The 17,594-nt window shown below is 50.5% G+C and overlaps 1 protein-coding gene across 6 annotated transcripts in view; it reads right to left on the bottom strand.

Annotated features, from left to right (window-relative positions):
• Positions 1-12,165, bottom strand: part of DDX11 (DEAD/H-box helicase 11) — a 31,190-nt gene extending 19,025 nt beyond the window's left edge. For all 6 annotated transcript variants that reach the window (XM_070790299.1, XM_070790301.1, XM_070790305.1 and 3 more), the window contains exons 1-5: positions 12,022-12,165; positions 6,398-6,545; positions 3,000-3,248; positions 2,241-2,327; positions 1,841-1,989 (exon numbers count right to left, since the gene is read on the bottom strand). In XM_070790299.1, the coding sequence (XP_070646400.1) occupies positions 1,841-1,989; positions 2,241-2,327; positions 3,000-3,248; positions 6,398-6,541 (629 nt within the window). In that variant the 5' untranslated portion in view covers positions 6,542-6,545; positions 12,022-12,165. The remainder of the gene's footprint in view (positions 1-1,840; positions 1,990-2,240; positions 2,328-2,999; positions 3,249-6,397; positions 6,546-12,021) is intronic.
• Positions 12,166-17,594: the final 5,429 nt, after the last annotated feature.

The following is a 17,594-nucleotide window of genomic DNA, read 5'->3' as shown; positions in this document are numbered from 1 at the left end:
CCCAGCATCAGGGTCTTTTCCAATGAGTCAATTCTTCACATCAGGTGGCCAGAGTATTGGAGTTTCAGCTTCAGCATCAGTCCTTCCAACAAATATTCAGCATCAGTCCTTTCCTTTAGGATTGACCGGTTTGATCTCCTTGCAGTCCAAGGGACTCTCAAGAGTCTTCTCAGTTCAAAAGCATCAATTCTTTGGCACTTAGCTTTCTTTACAGTCTAACTCTCACATCCACACGACTACTGGAAAAACATTAGCTTTGACTAGACAGACCTTTGTCAGCAAAAGTCTCTGCTTTTTAAAATGCTGTCTAGGTTGGTCAAAGCTTTTCTTCCAAGGAACAAGGTCTTTTAATTTCATGACTGCAGTCACCATCTGTAGTGATTTTGGAGCCCCCAAAAATAAAGTTTCTCACTGTTTCCATTGTCTCCCCATCTATCTGCCATGAAGTGATGGGACCAGACGCTATGATCTTAGTTTTCTGAATGTTGAGTTTTAAGCCAACTTTTTCACTCTCCTCTTTCACTTTCATCAAGAAGCTCTTTAGTTCTTCTTTGCTTTCTGCCATAAGGGTGGTGTCATCTGGACCATGTTTTGTCAGAACTCTCCACCATAACCCATCCGTCTTGGGTAGCCCTACATGGCATAGCTCATAGTTTTACTGAGTTAGACAAGGCTGTAGTCCACACGTCCGGTCCCATCACTTCATGGCAAATAGATGGGAAAACAATGGAAACAGTGACAGACTTTATTTTCTTGGGCTCCAAAATCAGATGCAGATGGTGACTACAGCCATGAAATTAAAAGATGCTTGCTCCTTGGAAGAAAAGCAATGACCAACCTAGACAGCATATTAAAAAGCAGAGACATTACTTTACTGACAAAGCTCCACCTGGTTAAAGCCATGGTTTTTCCAGTAGTCATGTATGGATGTGAAAGTTGGACTATAAAGAGAGCTAAACACCGAAGAATTGATGCTTTTGAGCTGTGGTGTTGGAGAAGACTCTTAAGAGTCCCTTGGACTGCAAGGAGCTCAAACCAGTCAATCCTAAAGGAAATCAGTCCTGAATATTGATTTGAAGGACTGATGCTGAAGCTGAAACTCCAGTGCTTTGGCCACGTGATGTGAAGAGCTGACTCATCTGAAAAGACCCTGATGCTGGGAAAGATTGAAGGCAGGAGGAGAAGGGATGACAGAGGATGAGATGGTTGGATGGCATCACCGACTCAATGGAGTTGAGTTTGAGCGAGCTCTGGGAGTTGGTGAAGGACAGGGAAGCCTGGCATGCTGCAGTCCATGGGGTTGCAGAGTCAAACACAACTGAGCGACTGAGCAGAGCTGAACATGAAAAGGTGTTCAACATCACTGATCAACACAGAAATGCAAATCAAAACCAGCATTTCTAGTTCACTCAGGAAATAATAGCTCACCAATTAGAAACCTATGAGCGTAGACCAACAGAAGCCTTAGGTTAAGAAAAACAGCCTGACGACAACTCAAGGGCTTACCTCACAAGCCTTACACAGCTTGACTTGGTGCTAGAGCCTGAGACTTAGAGTCAGACCAGTGGGGTTCAGATCCCCAGCTGGTGGCCTTGGCCCTGGCCTGGCACCCTGCTGGACCACGGTGCCCTGAATGTAGAGCCGAGATGCAAATACCACTGAGAGGAGGGAGCTGCCCGAGCTGGCAGAGAAAGGGCTTGCCGCTGTGGGCATCCTCCGTGCCATGAAGAGGGGCCTCACTGCAGAAGAGGGGGCCCGGCTCTCAGGGTGGAGGAAGGAGCTGCTCCCTGGAAACCTGCGCAGACCCAGGCAGGGCAGTGGGTGGAGGTGATGCTCTTACCCACTGGGCACTCCTTTCTCCTCGTCGCTCTCATACTCTGCAAGGACCAGCTCTTCCTCCCCAGAGGCCACCTGCTCAGGCTCTGTGCCTGTGGCCAGCATCTCACTGCTGAGCCGGAGCAGACGCTCTGTTTCCTCATCTTCCTGTCTCTGCGGGGCAAAGAGAAAGAAACCTTGGTGCTGGTGCCCCACCCACAATGAGGCAGCATCAGGCAGCCATGGCCAAGGGCAGTGCGCCTGCCATTGACATGGGCCTCAAGCGACTGGTGCCAATGCCCCAGGATCAGTCCTTCAGCTCAGGCTGCCCCGCTCCCAGGGAAGGGGCTGAGGGCCCGGCTGCTCACCCCGACCAGCTGCGCGGGCAGACGCTGCCTGGACGTGGTCCCAGGGACCACACTCACCATGCGCTTGGCCGCAAACCGGAGCTTCGCGTTGTGACGGATCTGCTGCAGACGCTCTTCTCGCTTCTTCCTCCGGACCTGCTCCTCCTGGAGCGGGGGAAGCCAGAAGGGAGACTCCTGCAGGAAGCCCTGGAGCAGGCCGCTTCTGGAGCCGGGGTGCCCCAGTCCAGGGCTTTTCGCCTCTGGGCAGCCTGCCCTGCCCTGCTGGCCTCCAGTCGGCTGCAGCATGGCCAGCAGACCCTGAGCCCCCAGGCTCGCTGTAGAAAGGACACACTCTCCATCCAGCATGGCCCTTAAGGCGTCTGGCGCCAGGGAAGCCAGGTCCGTGCTACCACTGGCAACAGTGCGGTTCCTCTCCCAGCAATGAAAGGAACTGCTGGTAAAGAACCCACCTGCCAATACAGGAGACCCGGGTTTGATCCCTGGGTTGGGAAGATCTCCTGGAAAAGGGAATGGCAACCCACTCCAGTATTCTTGTCTTGAGAACTCCATGGACAGAGGAGCCAGTGAGCTACAGTCCATGGGGTCGCACAGAGTCAGACACGACTGAATCGACTTAGCACGTACTCATGAACGCCAACCTAGAGAAAGCCTGGTGACATCAGCTTACCACAGACAGTAAAGGCGCAGCACCATCCACCCGGGAGGTGGCCAGAGGACCCATAGCAAGGACACAGGCTGTCCGGCCTTGGGATTCACCTGACGTCACCCGGACGCCCCATTTCCCAGATTGCCCCACTTCCCATAACCCAATCTCACCTTCAATCGGTCCACCAAGTCCCTTTCTTCCTTCTTCTGCACAAACTGAGTGATCCAGTCGGGCTCTCCGGTGGCCCCTGGGGTGCCTGGGCTCCCCTGGCAGGAGGATGGGAGACCCAGGGCTGGGGCCAGCCCATTGTGTGAGGCCGGGGCTCCAGCCCCCAGCAGACGCTCCTCCTCTTGGCGTTTCTTCTGTTCAAAGTCGCGGAGCCAGGAGAGGGCCCCGCAGATGAGACTTAGGGATTTTCCCTACAGGCAGAAAAATCCTCTCAGACATAGAAGCCAAGAGACCCAGCTTCCTGAATGACCTTTCCTGTCGTAATAAAGCATCTGACGTTTAGTATCAGAGGGTGCTCCAAGACCTGCTTCTGAAAGGAAGAAAAGGGAAGGGAACTGGCCTTTTCCTAGATCACAGCTAAGAAAAAATATATATATAAAAGTGAAATTCTTTAATTTTATGTCTTCACTGTTCTTCAAAGAATAAAAGAGGCTTATCAAACTACCTGTAAGTACCACAAGTCATCACAATGAGAAGAATGGCAGAAACTGAATAAATAGCCCAGAAAATGAATTAAGGCTCCCCCACCGAAAGGGGCACGTCATGAAATCCTGGATACAACCTGCTGAGGCAGAGATGCAGTCAACACATCTGTGCAGACAGAAGGTGATTGGCCCCGGGAGTCCCAGTGCTATGAAATTTTGAAGCAAACCAATTGCTCTGGAGAATACATCTATTGGTTTAAACTTCAGACTTTTCCCTGGGGGTCCTTGATGTGCATTGAATTGTGTCCCCCTGACCCCAGTGTCTCAGAATGCGGCCCCACTAGAAAACAGACATCCTGAGTTAAGAGAGGGTGGGCCCTGATCCGGAGGAACAGCGTCTGTGTGTATGTTCTCAGTCGCATCTGATTCTGTGCAACCGCATGGACTGTAGCCCAGCAGGTTTCTCTGTCCATGGAATTTCCCAGGCAAGCATACTGGAGTGGGTTTCCATTCCCTTCTCGAGGGGATCTTTCCGACCCAGGGATCGAACCCATGTCTCTTGCATCTCCTGTGTCGACAGTCAGGTTCTTTACCAGCTGAGCTACCAGGGAAGCCCGTATATACAACAGTACCCTTGCATAGTAAAAAGGGGAAATGTGGACACAGAAGCAACGAAGGCAGACAATGTGAAGAGACGGGAAGAAGCTTGCTGTCCACATGCCCAGGAGAGGGGCGTGGACAGATCCTTCCCCCAGGCCCTCAGGAGGGACCTTGCTGACACCTTGATTCTGGACGTCTCCAGACGTGAGACCATAAATTCCCACATTTACTCCACTGTCTGTGGTGTTTTCTCACGGCAGCCTGGGCAGGCAGGCAAAGAGGATGACTGTATGATGAGCTGTAATGTTGAGACACCGCTGGATGGTGAAGAGAAGAACAGGTGTAAGTACGCTGAAAGTGACACAAACCTTTAAAAGACAACTGCTGACTTAAAAGTTATTCAAGAGAGAAAAAAAAAGAGACCGAAGATATGTAACTGCAGCAGGAGGGTGGGCAGAGGGAGGGGAAAGAGGTGGTCAGAAAGCTCCATCTTACCTATGGCAAAGAGGCCCCAGTGACCACAGCCAATAAAGCGAAAAACAGCAGCATCGGCTTGTGATTTCAACATATGCAGACCAACGGTGTTTAAGAAATAGATAAGACAGGTCAAAGCACCAGCCCAAGGAACCAAGTTTGATACATGTGACTTTTTAAACTACACATACTGTTCTCTGATTCAACGTTTCGTGTGACTTTAAAGACAGGAGGACAAGGGACCTCCCTGGTGGTCCAGGGGTTGAGACTCCGTGCTTCTAAAGAGGGGGTGCAGGTTTGCTCCTTGGTCGGGGAGCTAAGATCCACATGCTGCATGGCGTGGCCAAAAATAAATAAATAGAGCTTCCCTGATGGCTTAGTGGTAAAGAATCCGCCTGCCAATGCAGGAGACACAGGTTCCATCCCTGATCTGGGAAGATCCCACATGCCCCAGAGCAACTAAGCCCATGCACCACAGCCGCTGAGCCTGTGCTCTAGAGTCTGGGAGCTGCAGCTACTGAGGCCCACATGCCCTAGAGCCCATGCTCTGCTACAAAAGAAGCCACTGCAATGAGAAGCCTGCACAGTGCAACTAGAGGGTAGCCCCCACTGACCACCAGAAAAAAGCCAAAGCAGCAAATGAAGACCCAGCAGAGCCAAAAATAAACATTAAAAAATTATAAAAAAAAAAAAAGAAAAAAAAAAGAGAGAGAGGAAAAGATGCTTCATGACATCAGGTGAGGCAGATGGTCAGATGAGGACTTGAATGTCCTCAGATCTATTTACAGGAAGCCGCTTCTGATCCCGGTCAGTCTTTCGGTGGGTTGGGAGGGGAGAAGTCCCATGCGCTGCATTATTTATTTATTTTTGGCCATGCTGCATGGCACCTGGGATCTTAGTTCCCCAACCAGGAATCAAACCCATAACCCTGCAGTGGAAGCGTGCACTGGCTATAAATGGAGGGCTGGAGACTGGCAGAAAGATGCTGCTTTAACAACTCCTCAACCCGCAGAGCATCCTCGTCCCACACAACATCCTCATCCGCATAGCAACTTCGTGATCCACACCGTGTGAATCGGTAGGAGGGAGTCCCTCCCACTCACTGCGTCTGAAGGAACAAAACGGAACCAGGAGAGCAGCCCCGTCTGTGTCTCCCCAGGAAAAGATGACACACTCCCATCGGCGGATGAGAAGACATGAGTCACTTTCCTCTGTTCATTCAGTCAACACACACATTACCACCCCGGGCCAGCTAGGCCAAGCTCCCCAGGTGGCAGGGGCACAGAGGCAAGGCCCGAAAGGTCCTCCAGGTCACAGCCACGCCCGCACGGGCAGCCCGCTGTCGCATGGCACTCGCTGCAACAATAAAGTGCAAGAGAGGAGCTGGACCCCAACAGTCCTCAGTGGTCAACCTCCAATAAACCCCCTCCTTCCAGGCAAGGAAGGAAAACTGCGGGGCTCCAGACGGGGTTACTCTGGCCCTTGGTGACCCAGTTTGTGGAGAATAAACCCGTGTTTGATCTGTGAGTAAGCCAGACTAATTTCTATGTTTCTCAGTTGTGTGCCCAGAGTAAGAGGGAAGGTTTCAGTGCTCCGAGTTGTGGTTTCCACGGCCATTCAAATTCTCATTTGCCTCTAGCCTAATTTTTCTGTGACCCCAGGGCTGTGTTCAACTGTTTAATAGACAGGAGTGACTTACTCAGAATGATAAATAGAAAGAACAACCTTTCTAAGCTTCACACCATGACTCTCTGTGCAGGCAGATGAGCATGCTCTGGTGGCCTCTGACTTGTCATCAGCGTCTCCCCAGACCTTCTCGGGCCCCCACTGGTCATACTTACAGTGCCGGTTGGACTCTCAAATATCCCAATCTTGCCAGCCTCCAGCACCTGGTACAGTGCTGCCATGAAGTCTTTCTGGATGGCATATGGTGTGAAGGGAAATGGGAAGTGGATGCCACCAGCCTCCTGGGTCTCGTCAGCCATAATCCTGGAGGGAAAGAAAGCCAGCAGCTCTCTGATGGACAAGTACTGGCCTGAGATCTAGAACAGTTCCTAAGAGCAGCTTTAGTACTAGTTACCCACTTTCTCCCCAGAGGGGACCATTTTTGGCAAGCAAAGATCTCTCCAACTGTGGGCCTCTCCACGAGGCCTGGCCAGAGTCGCAGTTCATCCAGAGACACTCATCAAAACTGGACACGGGGGAATTTGGCCCAGGCAGCCCTAACAGAAACCCCTGCCGCTCCACCTGCCTGCACACCTTTCTAAGGGCCTGGAGATTTCCCCTGGATGGCCTGTCATTATATCTCCAGCCATTTACGCTTTCTCTCCCGGCCACGCCTCCCAGCCACGCCTGCATGGGAGAAGCCTAATGGCTGCAGAAATAATGACACACCTCCCGGCCACGCCTCCACGTTCCGTTTTCCTCTTCTTCTGACCCTGGTTTCTCTGAGACAGCTCTTACACACCCTTTCTTCCTTTAATCACCATCTTCCATCCTGGCCCCCGCTCTTTCTCTTTGGAAGTCACTGCTCTGAGCTAGGTAAACGGGACCAGCTCACCTCAGTACAAATATGAATAAATCTAAATCCCATGTACACCTCCGCTACACAAGTGGCCTCAGGAAGACCAGTGACCACGTTGATTCACTTATGAGGAGAGGGAGTTGCACGGTGTTCTTCCAGTTAAGAGTTTAGGGGTAGTTAAAATGAGGACTGAGGTGGAACGATAAAAATAAGGATGACAAAACCAGGACAGTTCAATAGCAGAGGTAGGCCTGTAATCAAAAACCCACTAAAACATGGAGGGAAAGGAGACAGGCCCTAACAAACCCAAATACCTGCCCTGTGTTAAACACTCCACAGGCCCTTCCATTTTTGTCCTCTTGTTTAATCTGCACAATACTGTAAGGATATAGTTGTTGGATCCTGACACAGAAATTAAATAACTGTTCAAAAGACTCAGCTCAGAAAGGAAACCCAGGGATCCAAGCCCAGGTTCACATGGCTGTTCTAGTCCAACTCATGTGTCAGCAAAAGAGAACTAGCATCAATAAAAGGGAGATTTACTGAAAAGATACATACTTGGAGATTAAGAATACAGCCGATCTGGGAAATCCAAGAGCAGAAGCCATGGACAGGGTAGTACTTCTTGCAGACTAGAACTGCAGAGTGGTTCAGGTTTCAAGACGGTTCCAGGAAGTCCACCAGCAGTAAATGCCTTGGGATTCCCAGTTCTTCTGCTCCAACACATGCCACGTGGGGCCTGCCCAGCCTCCTCTGCTCAATCGCTGCTTCAGCTTTACCCAGACACTAGCCTGCACACTGCCTCTGCAGCCCCTTAACCTTCTGGCTTCAGGTCCCACTGTCAAGCAAAGTCTTCTGTTTCCTAGTTCTAAATCCCAGGAGAGAAATCTGACCACCCCCTGCCCAACCCTTTTGTTTTTTATTTTTAACTGGCGTTTATTCTTTACCGTAAAGAATTCACCTGCAATGAGGGAGACCTGGGTTCAATCCCTGGGTCGGGAAGATCTCCTGGAGAAGGGAACGGCAACCCCACTCCAGTATTCTTGCCTGGAAAATTCCATGGACAGAGGAGCCTGGCAAGTATAGTCCATGGGGTTGCAAAGAGTTGGACATGACTAACACTTAACTTGTAATGATGGGAATGAGCTACATGGATACATATATATGGACACATATATCTCTTCTCTGTTGGATATCCCTCCCAGCCCTCCTCCCTCCCACCCCTCTAGGTCATCACAGAGCACCAAGCTGAGCTCCCTGTGCTGTACAGCAGCTTCCCACTATCTATTTCACACGTGGTAGTGCGTATATGTTAATCCTAATCTCCCAATTCGTCCCACTCTCCCTTCCACCCCGCGCACCGTGTCCACTTGTCCGTTCTCCACATCTGCATCTCTACCCCTGCCCTGCAAATCTCCTGTCTTTAAAGACAGATTTCTCGACAGCCTAGAGACCACTGGCTGAGCCATGATATAATCAGCCCCCATGGGCCTTGTGCCTGCCGTCCCTCTCTGCTTGGGGACTGGAGTCCTGGACATTTAGGACTCAGCTCCTCAGAGGCCTCTCACTCTATTTGCCACCCTCTAGTGGTCAAACCGGAGAAGGCAATGGCACCCCACTCCAGTACTCTTGCCTGGGAAATCCCATGGACAGAGGGGCCCAGTGGGCTGCAGTCCATGGGGTCGCTAGGAGTCGGATACGACTGAAGCGACTTAGCAGCAGCAGCAGCAGCAGTGGTCAAATACCTCTCCAAACACAAACACTGCTCTGCTTTGTCATTCTTTTATCTCATTATTTGAAACACTGTATTTTTGTTGCTCATAGCTCTCAGCACTATCTGAACTTATTTACTGTCCTCCCCCACTAGAATATAAACAGCATAAAAGGAGGAACCTTGTCTGCCTTGCTCTTCCCTGCCCTAGCATTCAGGGTTGCTCTGGCACTTAGCAGGCAATCAGTAAACAGGCAATAAATGAATACCCAGTCTGAGGCAGGGGCTGTGGGAGGGGGTTTCTGTCATTCAGAGAGATGGGGAGAGAATATCTATTACTTCAGTGTCTAGTCCAACGGCCAGTTCTTTGATGGTTTCAAACTGTTTTCATATAACCTCACAACCCTATGCAGTCAGGATTTTTATTAGTTCTTTTTCACAGTTGAAGAAACCAGGGCTCAGAAAAGTTAAGTGATTTGCTCACAATCACTCAGCAAGTGCTTGAATCCAAGATTTTAACATATATCTGCCTGAGCCAGGGCTTCCCAGGTGGTTCAGTGGTTAAAGAATCCGCTTGCCAAGCAGGAGACCTGGGCTTGATCCCTGAGTCGGGAAGATCCCCCAGAGAAGGGAATAGCTACCCACTCTGGTATTCTTGCCTGGGCAGAGCAGCCTGGCAGGCTACAGTCTGTGGGGTCACAAAAGAGTTGGACACAACGAAGCGCCTAAACAGCAGCAGCAGCCTCTGAGCTCCTGAGCTATAGATTTCTAATCTTCCTCCCACCAGGGTAAGTAGGATGAAAAGACTTGGTTACCAAACTTTAGAATGACAACACGAAACAATAAAGAACAAAAGTAATTATTATTTCACTTCTCTGTGGGTGGTAATTAGGGATCTCATTATTCCAGGAGCAGCACAAGCTAAACCATAAGTGAAAAAAGGGTTTAGCTAAATCCAAGGATAAAGGATTCACTAAGTGCTGTTTTAAAGATGTTTAGTATAACTTTTCCAATCTCTTCAGGCTGGTTGCCTGGACATGAGCCCACACACACACAAGTTGTCCCTAGAACTCCCCACCAGTGTGAAGACACAAGGAACGGCAATCTCATGCTCACTCAATGGGTTAAGACACACGAAGGTATCTCAGGTACAGTTCAGTCGCTCAGTCGTGTCCGACTCTTTGCGACCCTATGGACTGCAGCACACCAGGCCTCCCTGTCCATCACCAACTCCCGGAGTTTACTCAAATTCATGTCCATTGAATCGGTGATGCCATCAGACCATCTCGTCCTGTCGTCCCCTTCTCCTCCGGCCTTCAATCTTTCCCAGCGTCAGGGTACACACAAGTCCTGAAAGTACTCATTTTCTCATTTTCTGTAGTCTTCGATGATCACTTATTTACCTGGGTACAAGCTTGCTACAGACAGATGGTGTTCCCCCTACCCCAAATTCATGTGTTAAAAGCCCTAACCCTCATTGTGAGGCTGTATCTGGAGAAAGAGCTTTTAGGGAGTAATTAACATTAAATGTGGAGAAGGAGATGGCAACCCATTCCAGTATTCTTGCCTGGGAAATCCCATGGATAGAGAAGCCTGGTGGACTTACAGTTCATGCAGTTGCAAAGAGTCGGACGCTACTGAGTGACTAACATTTTAACATTAAATGAAGGAGGTAATTAGGATTAAATGGAGTCCTAATGGTGGGGTCCTGTCCCCTATAGGACTGGTGGCCTTGGACTTCCCAGCCTAAAGACCTGGAGAGAGAAGTTCCCTGTTCAGGCCTCCCAGCCTATGGCAGCCTGAGCAGGTGAGACACCTGTATTCCAGGTACCATCCTACTGTTCTCCTCCTAAAGCGCTTTAACTCCACATACCTGGGAGACAACGCGGCTCTAGCTCACCTGCTGTGAATCTGGGGTGGCAGGGCTGAGAGCTGCCAGCTGGCCCCAACCCCACGTCCTCGTCTTGCTTCTGTCTCCCACCCGGCTCTGCTCTCGGAGCTGTCACACTGTGTGACGATTTAGCTGCACTTTTCACGGCACTGCCTCCCACAGTTCAGTTCAGTCGCACAGTCGTGTCGGACTCTTTGCGACCCCATGAATCGCAGCACGCCAGGCCTCCCTGTCCATCACCAACTCCCGGAGTTCACCCAAACTCATTTCCATCTGTCCCAGTCCTCTTGGCCAGCCACTGCTCCACAAGGATTCGCCGAGTGGCAGGATGGCTCTGGGGGGTCAGACTGCCCAATTTGGGATCCCACCTGTATCCCCGGAGAAGGCAATGGCACCCCACTCCAGTACTCTTGCCTGGAAAATCCCATGGCAGAGGAGCCTGGTAGGCTGCAGTCCATGGGGTCGCTAAGAGTCAGACACGACTGAACGACTTCACTTTCACTTTTCACTTTCATGCATTGGAGAAGGAAATGGCAACCCACTCCAGTGTTCTTGCCTGGAGAATCCCAGGGACTGGGGAGCCTGGTGGGCTGCTGTCTATGGGGTCGCACAGAATCGGACACGACTGAAGTGACTTAGCAGTAGCACTAGCAGCAGTAGCCTGTATCCCCGCTTAAGTCCACATCTCTGACTCCGTTTCCCCAGCTGTAGGGGGCAATCAGTTCGCGCTCAGTTGTGTCAGACTCTTTGCGACCCCATGGACTGCAGCACGCCAGGCTTCTCTGCCCAACGCCAGCTCCCGGAGTTTACTCAAACTCATATCCATCGAGTTGGCGATGACATCCAACCATCTCATCCTCTGTCATCCCCTTCTCCTCCTGTCTTCAATCTTTCCCAGCATCAGGGTCTTTTCTAATGAGTCCTGTTCTTCGCATCAGGTGGCCAAAGTATTGGAGTTTCAGCTTCAGCATCAGTCCTTCCAATGACTATTCAGGACTGATTTCCTTTAGTATGGACTGACTGGATTTCCTTGCAGTCCAAGGGACTCTGTCCTTTGCAGGAGACGGGGAACGGCGCATTCGGTGGCCCTGCAGGGATCAGCAGGTACTACCACGTGCAAAGCGCGCTCACCACCTCCGGCGGAACCGCCCCTCAGCCACCAGCTGGCGACCAGGTCCCGCCCCGCGGCCTCTCCCGCCCTCCCATTGGTGCCTGACCTGTCGATCACACGGCGACCCCGCCCCAGGACGCTTTCCCGCCACCGGCCAGTCCCGCTCCCCGGCAGATCCACCAGTCTGCCCTTTCTCATCTCGCTCCACGTTCTCGGCACCGCGCTCACCTTCCTCGGCGGGAGGGCTGCTCCGCCGAGGCCAAACCGGCGAGCAGTCCAGGCGGACGCCGCTGAACCTGAAACTCCGGCTCCTCGCCGGTGTCAGCGTCTTCCAGGGCAGCACGCCGCGCTGCACGCTCCCCCACCCCCCAGCATAGCGCATGCGCACCCCGGGGCTCGGTGGGGCGGGTCCCCGTGTTGCGCCACTACGCTTGCGCGGCAGGCTAGTCCCGGGCTCTGTCTCCATAGCCAAATAGAGCGTCCCGTCGCTGCGCTCCGGGGTCACTGCGCGTGCGCGCTCCTTGGCTTACCCTGGGGATGTTCGCGTTTGGTGTCTCTGCGCGTGCCCGGCGCGTTCAGCTGGGGCGGGAACCCTAGAGGAGGGATCGTGATCTGGGATCTGTACCCTTCCTTCTCTGCGCCCTCCGCCGCCATCCGTGGGGGGTGTTTCTTTGCCAGCTGGGAGACATAAATACTGAAGGCAATGGCACCCCACTCCAGTACTCTTGCCTGGAAAATCCCATGGACGGAGGAGCCTGTTGGGCTGCAGTCCGTGGGGTCGCTGAGAGTCGGACACGACTGAGCGACTTCACTTTCACTTTTCACTTTCATGCATTGGAGAAGGAAATGGCAACCCACTCCAGTGTTCTTGCCTGGAGGATCCCAGGGACAGAGGAGCCTAGTGGGCTTCCGTCTATGGGTCGCACAGAGTCGGACACGACTGAAGCGACTTAGCAGCAGACATAAATGCTGAGCGCAGTCGGTTGACTTCAATTGACCATGTTTATCGAACAGGTGGCGCTAGTGGTAAAGAACCCGCCTGCCAGTGCAGAAGACTTAAGAGACACTGGTTCGATCCGTAGGTTGGGAAGATCCCCTGGAGGAGAGCATAGGCAACCCACTCCAACATTCGTGCCTGGAGAATCCCATGTAGCTTGGTGGGCTACAGCCCATGGGGGTCGCAAACAGATGCGGCTGAACCGACCTGGCACCACCTAAGGACCAGGTGCGTAGCTGACTAAGGAAGCCAGTATTCTGGTCCTGGAACTGAGCCTGGTAAAACCAGCTTCCTCTGCCCAGGTTTTCATTAACATCTTTATCTAAAACTTTACTCCCTTTCTTATCCCGCACCTGTTGCCCTCAGGATTGAAAAGTATCCAAGAAAAGGGGGGATTGGAACCCAGCAGCACCCTACAAGGGCTTCCCAGGTGAAAACGCCTCTCCCTGTTCTCTTTCTTGTTTGTAGAAAAGGACTTTGGTCTTTTGATACCCTTCCTGAGTTCCCCAGGGAAGGCACAGGCAATTATTGATAAAGGAACACAGAAACAGAGCAGTTAAACAGAAGTTAGGAGCATCATTCATTGATAAAACAACCCTGGAGCCTCCTCAAGACGTATACATAGTAATCTGACACCCATCTTTGAGCAGTTCTGTGGGAACTGAGACCCTCACCCCGGGGAGGACGGTGGCTACAAGCTGAGCACAAGCATGTGAAACCCAGACTGTCTGGAACCAGAAGGTTGAAGATTAAGATACCTGAAACACTGCCCTATTACCTCATCTCCAACCAATCAGAAGACAGCCGCTGTGCTCCTGGCTCAGTCCTGCAGTCAGCCTTGTACTTTCCCTCACCACAACCCGCTGTCAGGAAATTGACTGCCATGTGGAGGGTTGTTCAGTCGCTCAGTCGTGTCCAACGCTTTGCAATCCCATGGACCACCACGCAGTGTGGAGGGGGAGCAGCCCCGAAGCTCAATCTGGTCGTAGACCCTGCTCCTGTCTGACCTTAATGTGAGACCCAGTTATTTTACCTCTGGAATGGACAGCACCTCCCCAGCCCACCTCAGCAGGGTTGAGACAGACTAAGTGATTAAATAGTTAATCCCACTAAGGGGTTCTATATAGAAAGATGGGAGACTCCTGTAAGTTAATGATTACTTGAGAAAGCAGGTGTGCTTAGCAACACACCCATGTGACAGAAGCATGAGACATGCCCCCAGACAATAAAACAGTGGTGGCATGAGCCCCACATCCTGCCCAGTGAGCTCAGTAAGTTAGTGATCCCTAGGACATGCTCTCTGCACAGATGAAAAATAATATTGTTTGTGAACCTAGATTAACCATGCAGGGACAAGAAAACTCCCCTGCTCAACCCGGAGGAGGAACTAATGATGAAAATGACATCTACTCAAGAAAGACAAAGAAGGTCTTATCCCCCTCCCCACTTTTCCTTTGATTATAAAACTGTAGCCCAGTACGTCCTCAGCATATGGCATGTTTTGCCCACCTGCTTAAAAGCCTCACACATGTCCTATTCCGGTAAATCACTTATCTACCACTTTGCTCTTACTGAATTCTTCTCTGCACTGAGACATAAAGGACTATGGTAACGAAGCTCTTCGGAGCCCCTGTGAAATGACACTTTCTGGTCTGGAAGCCAAGTTGAGGACTGTTGCTACTGGCCCCAGTCCTGCCTCGGGGGGTTCACCTGGTCGGGAGGGTAGAGCACATCTCCTCACCCCCTCGGACGTGGTTCTTCTTTGTCCACTCAGGGATTGGACTGCATGACCCCTGTGAGCTTTTCTGAAGGCACATCCAGTGTGTGTTTTCCAACACCACACAATAACCCAGTTTTGACACTACCTGCAGGTAACTGGGATCCCACATGTCAGGGGCTGAGTCCCACAGGACTGCAACATGAGACAGCCCCAAGGCCAGGTCATCATCTGTGCTGCTTGCCTTGTTGTTGTTGTTGTTCAGTCACTCAGTCGTGTCCGACTCTTTGTGACTTCATGGACTGCATCACGCCAGGCTTCCCTGTCCTTCACTGTCTCCCAAAGTTTGCTCAGACTCATGTCCATTGAGTCAATGATGCCATCCAACCATCTCATCCTCCATTGCCCTCTTCTCCTCCTGCCTTCAGTGTTTCCCAGCATCAGGGTCTTTTCCAGTGAATCAGTTCTTCGCATCAGGTGACTGAAGTATTGGAGCTTCAGCTTCAGCATCGGTCCTTCCAATGAATATTCAGGGTTGATTTTCTTTAGGATTGATTGGTTTGATCTCCTTGCTGTCCAAGGGACTCTCAAGAGTCTTCACCAGTACCACAGTTGTTAAGCTACTACTGACTGTAGATCAGAGGTTCCCACAAGCTCCTCCTTGGGTTTGATTAATTTGCTAGAGAGACTGACAGAACCAAGGAAAACATTTTACTTATGAAAACATCAGTTTATGTAAAAAGACATAACTCAGGAACCCAGGAGGAAGAGATGCACAGGGCAAGTGTATGCGGAGGGAGCGGAGTTTCCACTTTCCCTACACCTCCATGAGCTCACCAACCCAGAAACTCTCCAAACCTCATCTTTCCATGTATTTAATAGAGGCATCATTACGTCACGCACAAGTTAATTAAATCAATGGTCATTGGTGATTTCTTCCTTTTTTTTCTTTTGTGGCCACATCCTGCTACACGTGGGACCTTAATTCCCCAACCAGGGACTGAACTAGCCTAGCGTCCACTGCCTTGGAAGGCAGAGCTTTAACCACTGGGCCACCATGGAAGTCCCATTGATGATCGAACTCCATCTCCAGCCCCCTCCCCTCCCAGGAGGCTTGGGGATGGGCCTGACCATTCCCACCTCCCAGTCACCCAGTTTGTTCCCCTGGCTCACAACCTTAGGCTGGTTACCTAGGGGCTTCCCCAAAATCACATCATTAACATAACAAGAGACACCTGTATGTCTTTCCTGGGGAAATTTCAAGGATTTTAGGAGCTCTGCTAAGAGCTGGGACAGAGGCCAAAAGTATATTTATTATCACAATATCTCAGGAAGGGTCTATGAAATTACAACGGGGGGCATTTTATGCTAAATGGTCCCTGGGAATGACCTTGGTAATTGGTGTGATTTCCTGGCAAGATAAGAAACTTTAGGGACAGTTTCTGAGGCTTAAAGGAAAGGTTTTCAAGAAGAAGAGCCAGTGTTACAAGTTGTGTAAAAACCTGGGGGTGGGAATTTACAAAAGGATGATTCCAGAGCCTGTTTTCTGTCAGTACTTCCAACTATCACTGACTGGTGTAGTTTGAAAAGGGCAAAGTACTATCACCCTTTGGAATGCATTTAATTTTTACATCGGACACAATTCAGTTCCTAACACAAACCATGGATTCATGTCTTCTACATATATATGTGTTCAGTCATTCCAACTCCTTGCGGTCCCATGGACTACACCCCACCAGGCTCCTCTATCCATGGAATCTTCCAGGCAAGAATACTGGAGTGGGTTGCCATTTCCTACAACAGGGGATCTTCCTGACCCAGGGATTGAAACCACAACTCGTGCATTTCCTGCAAAGACAGGCTGATTCTTTACCACTAGTGCCATCTGGGAAGCCCCTAGAGAATGGGCCCTTTGGAATGAGGCCCATCAAAATCCTGAAAAGGTCTCTGATGCTTCAGTCTTAAGTTTATGTAAATGTTGCATTTACTATACAACCACTGCTTGTTTCCACATTTAAAAATTGTCTTAAAGTAATTGTCATCCAGTAAACTTGACACTTCAAGAAAATGTACTGCGTTTTGGTCTATTTTTTCAAAGTTCCCCCTCCCCATTCTAAACACACACACACACACATCCCTAGAGTACAAATTCTCTAAGAAGCATCATGGGAGGAATAGAAGATGATAATACTTGGGGTCTGGTTGTAGAAGACTTTAAAGTGTGAAAGTGAGTCGCTCAGTCATGTCCGACTCTTTGTGACCCCATGGATTGTATATGTATAATTCTCCAGACCAGAATACTGGAGTGGGTAGCCTTTCCCCTTCTCCGGAGTATCTTCCCATCCCAGGGATCGAACCCAGGTCTCCCACATAGAAGGCGGTTTCTTTACCAGCTGAGCCACCAGGGAAGCCCAGAAAACTTTAAACAGCAAGCTAACAAGTTTAGACTTTATCTTATAAGCCATTTGTACATCACTGAAATGTTTTTTTAACAGAGGAGTGAAATTGCAAAAGCAGTGTCTTGGAAATAATAAACCAGAAGCAGGGTGAAGAATAGCTTGGAGGGGAAAGAAACCAAAAGCAAGCAAACAAGTCAGGTTATGCAATAAACCAGACAATGCAGTAGGGACTTGGATCTCAAGAGCGGCAATAAAAATGGAGGATAGGGACTTCCCTGGCAGCCCAGTGCTTTAAGACTTCACCTTCCAATGCATGGGGTGAAAGTTCAATCCCTGATCAGGGAGCCAAGGTCCCACATGCCTCGGGGTCAAAAAACCAAAACGTAAAACAGAAGCAATGTTGTAATGCATTCAATATTCTCCTAGTTAAACCCCTGTTTAAACCCCTAGTTTAACTCCTGTTAAACCCCTAGTTAAACCCCTGTGGCTTCCTGTTTCCTCCATGGGTCTGGCCCAGGCTCCACTGCACAGCAGTCAACAACCCCTCCGTGGCCCCCACTTCTGAGTCTTTCCATCCCTCTCCATCACCCTTTGTTCAAGCTGAGCTTGCCGTGGAGGGTCAGGCTCACTCAGCTGGTTTTGAAGCAGCAGGGAAGGGGGCTGTGAGACTCTATTTGTGTTTTGTAAT

The sequence above is a fragment of the Bos indicus genome, chromosome 5 (genome assembly GCF_029378745.1).
Source record: "Bos indicus isolate NIAB-ARS_2022 breed Sahiwal x Tharparkar chromosome 5, NIAB-ARS_B.indTharparkar_mat_pri_1.0, whole genome shotgun sequence".
NCBI classification, from domain to species: domain Eukaryota; kingdom Metazoa; phylum Chordata; class Mammalia; order Artiodactyla; family Bovidae; genus Bos; species Bos indicus.
Note: the sequence above shows the minus strand (reverse complement) of the source record. Positions and strands in the feature narration are given on the sequence as shown.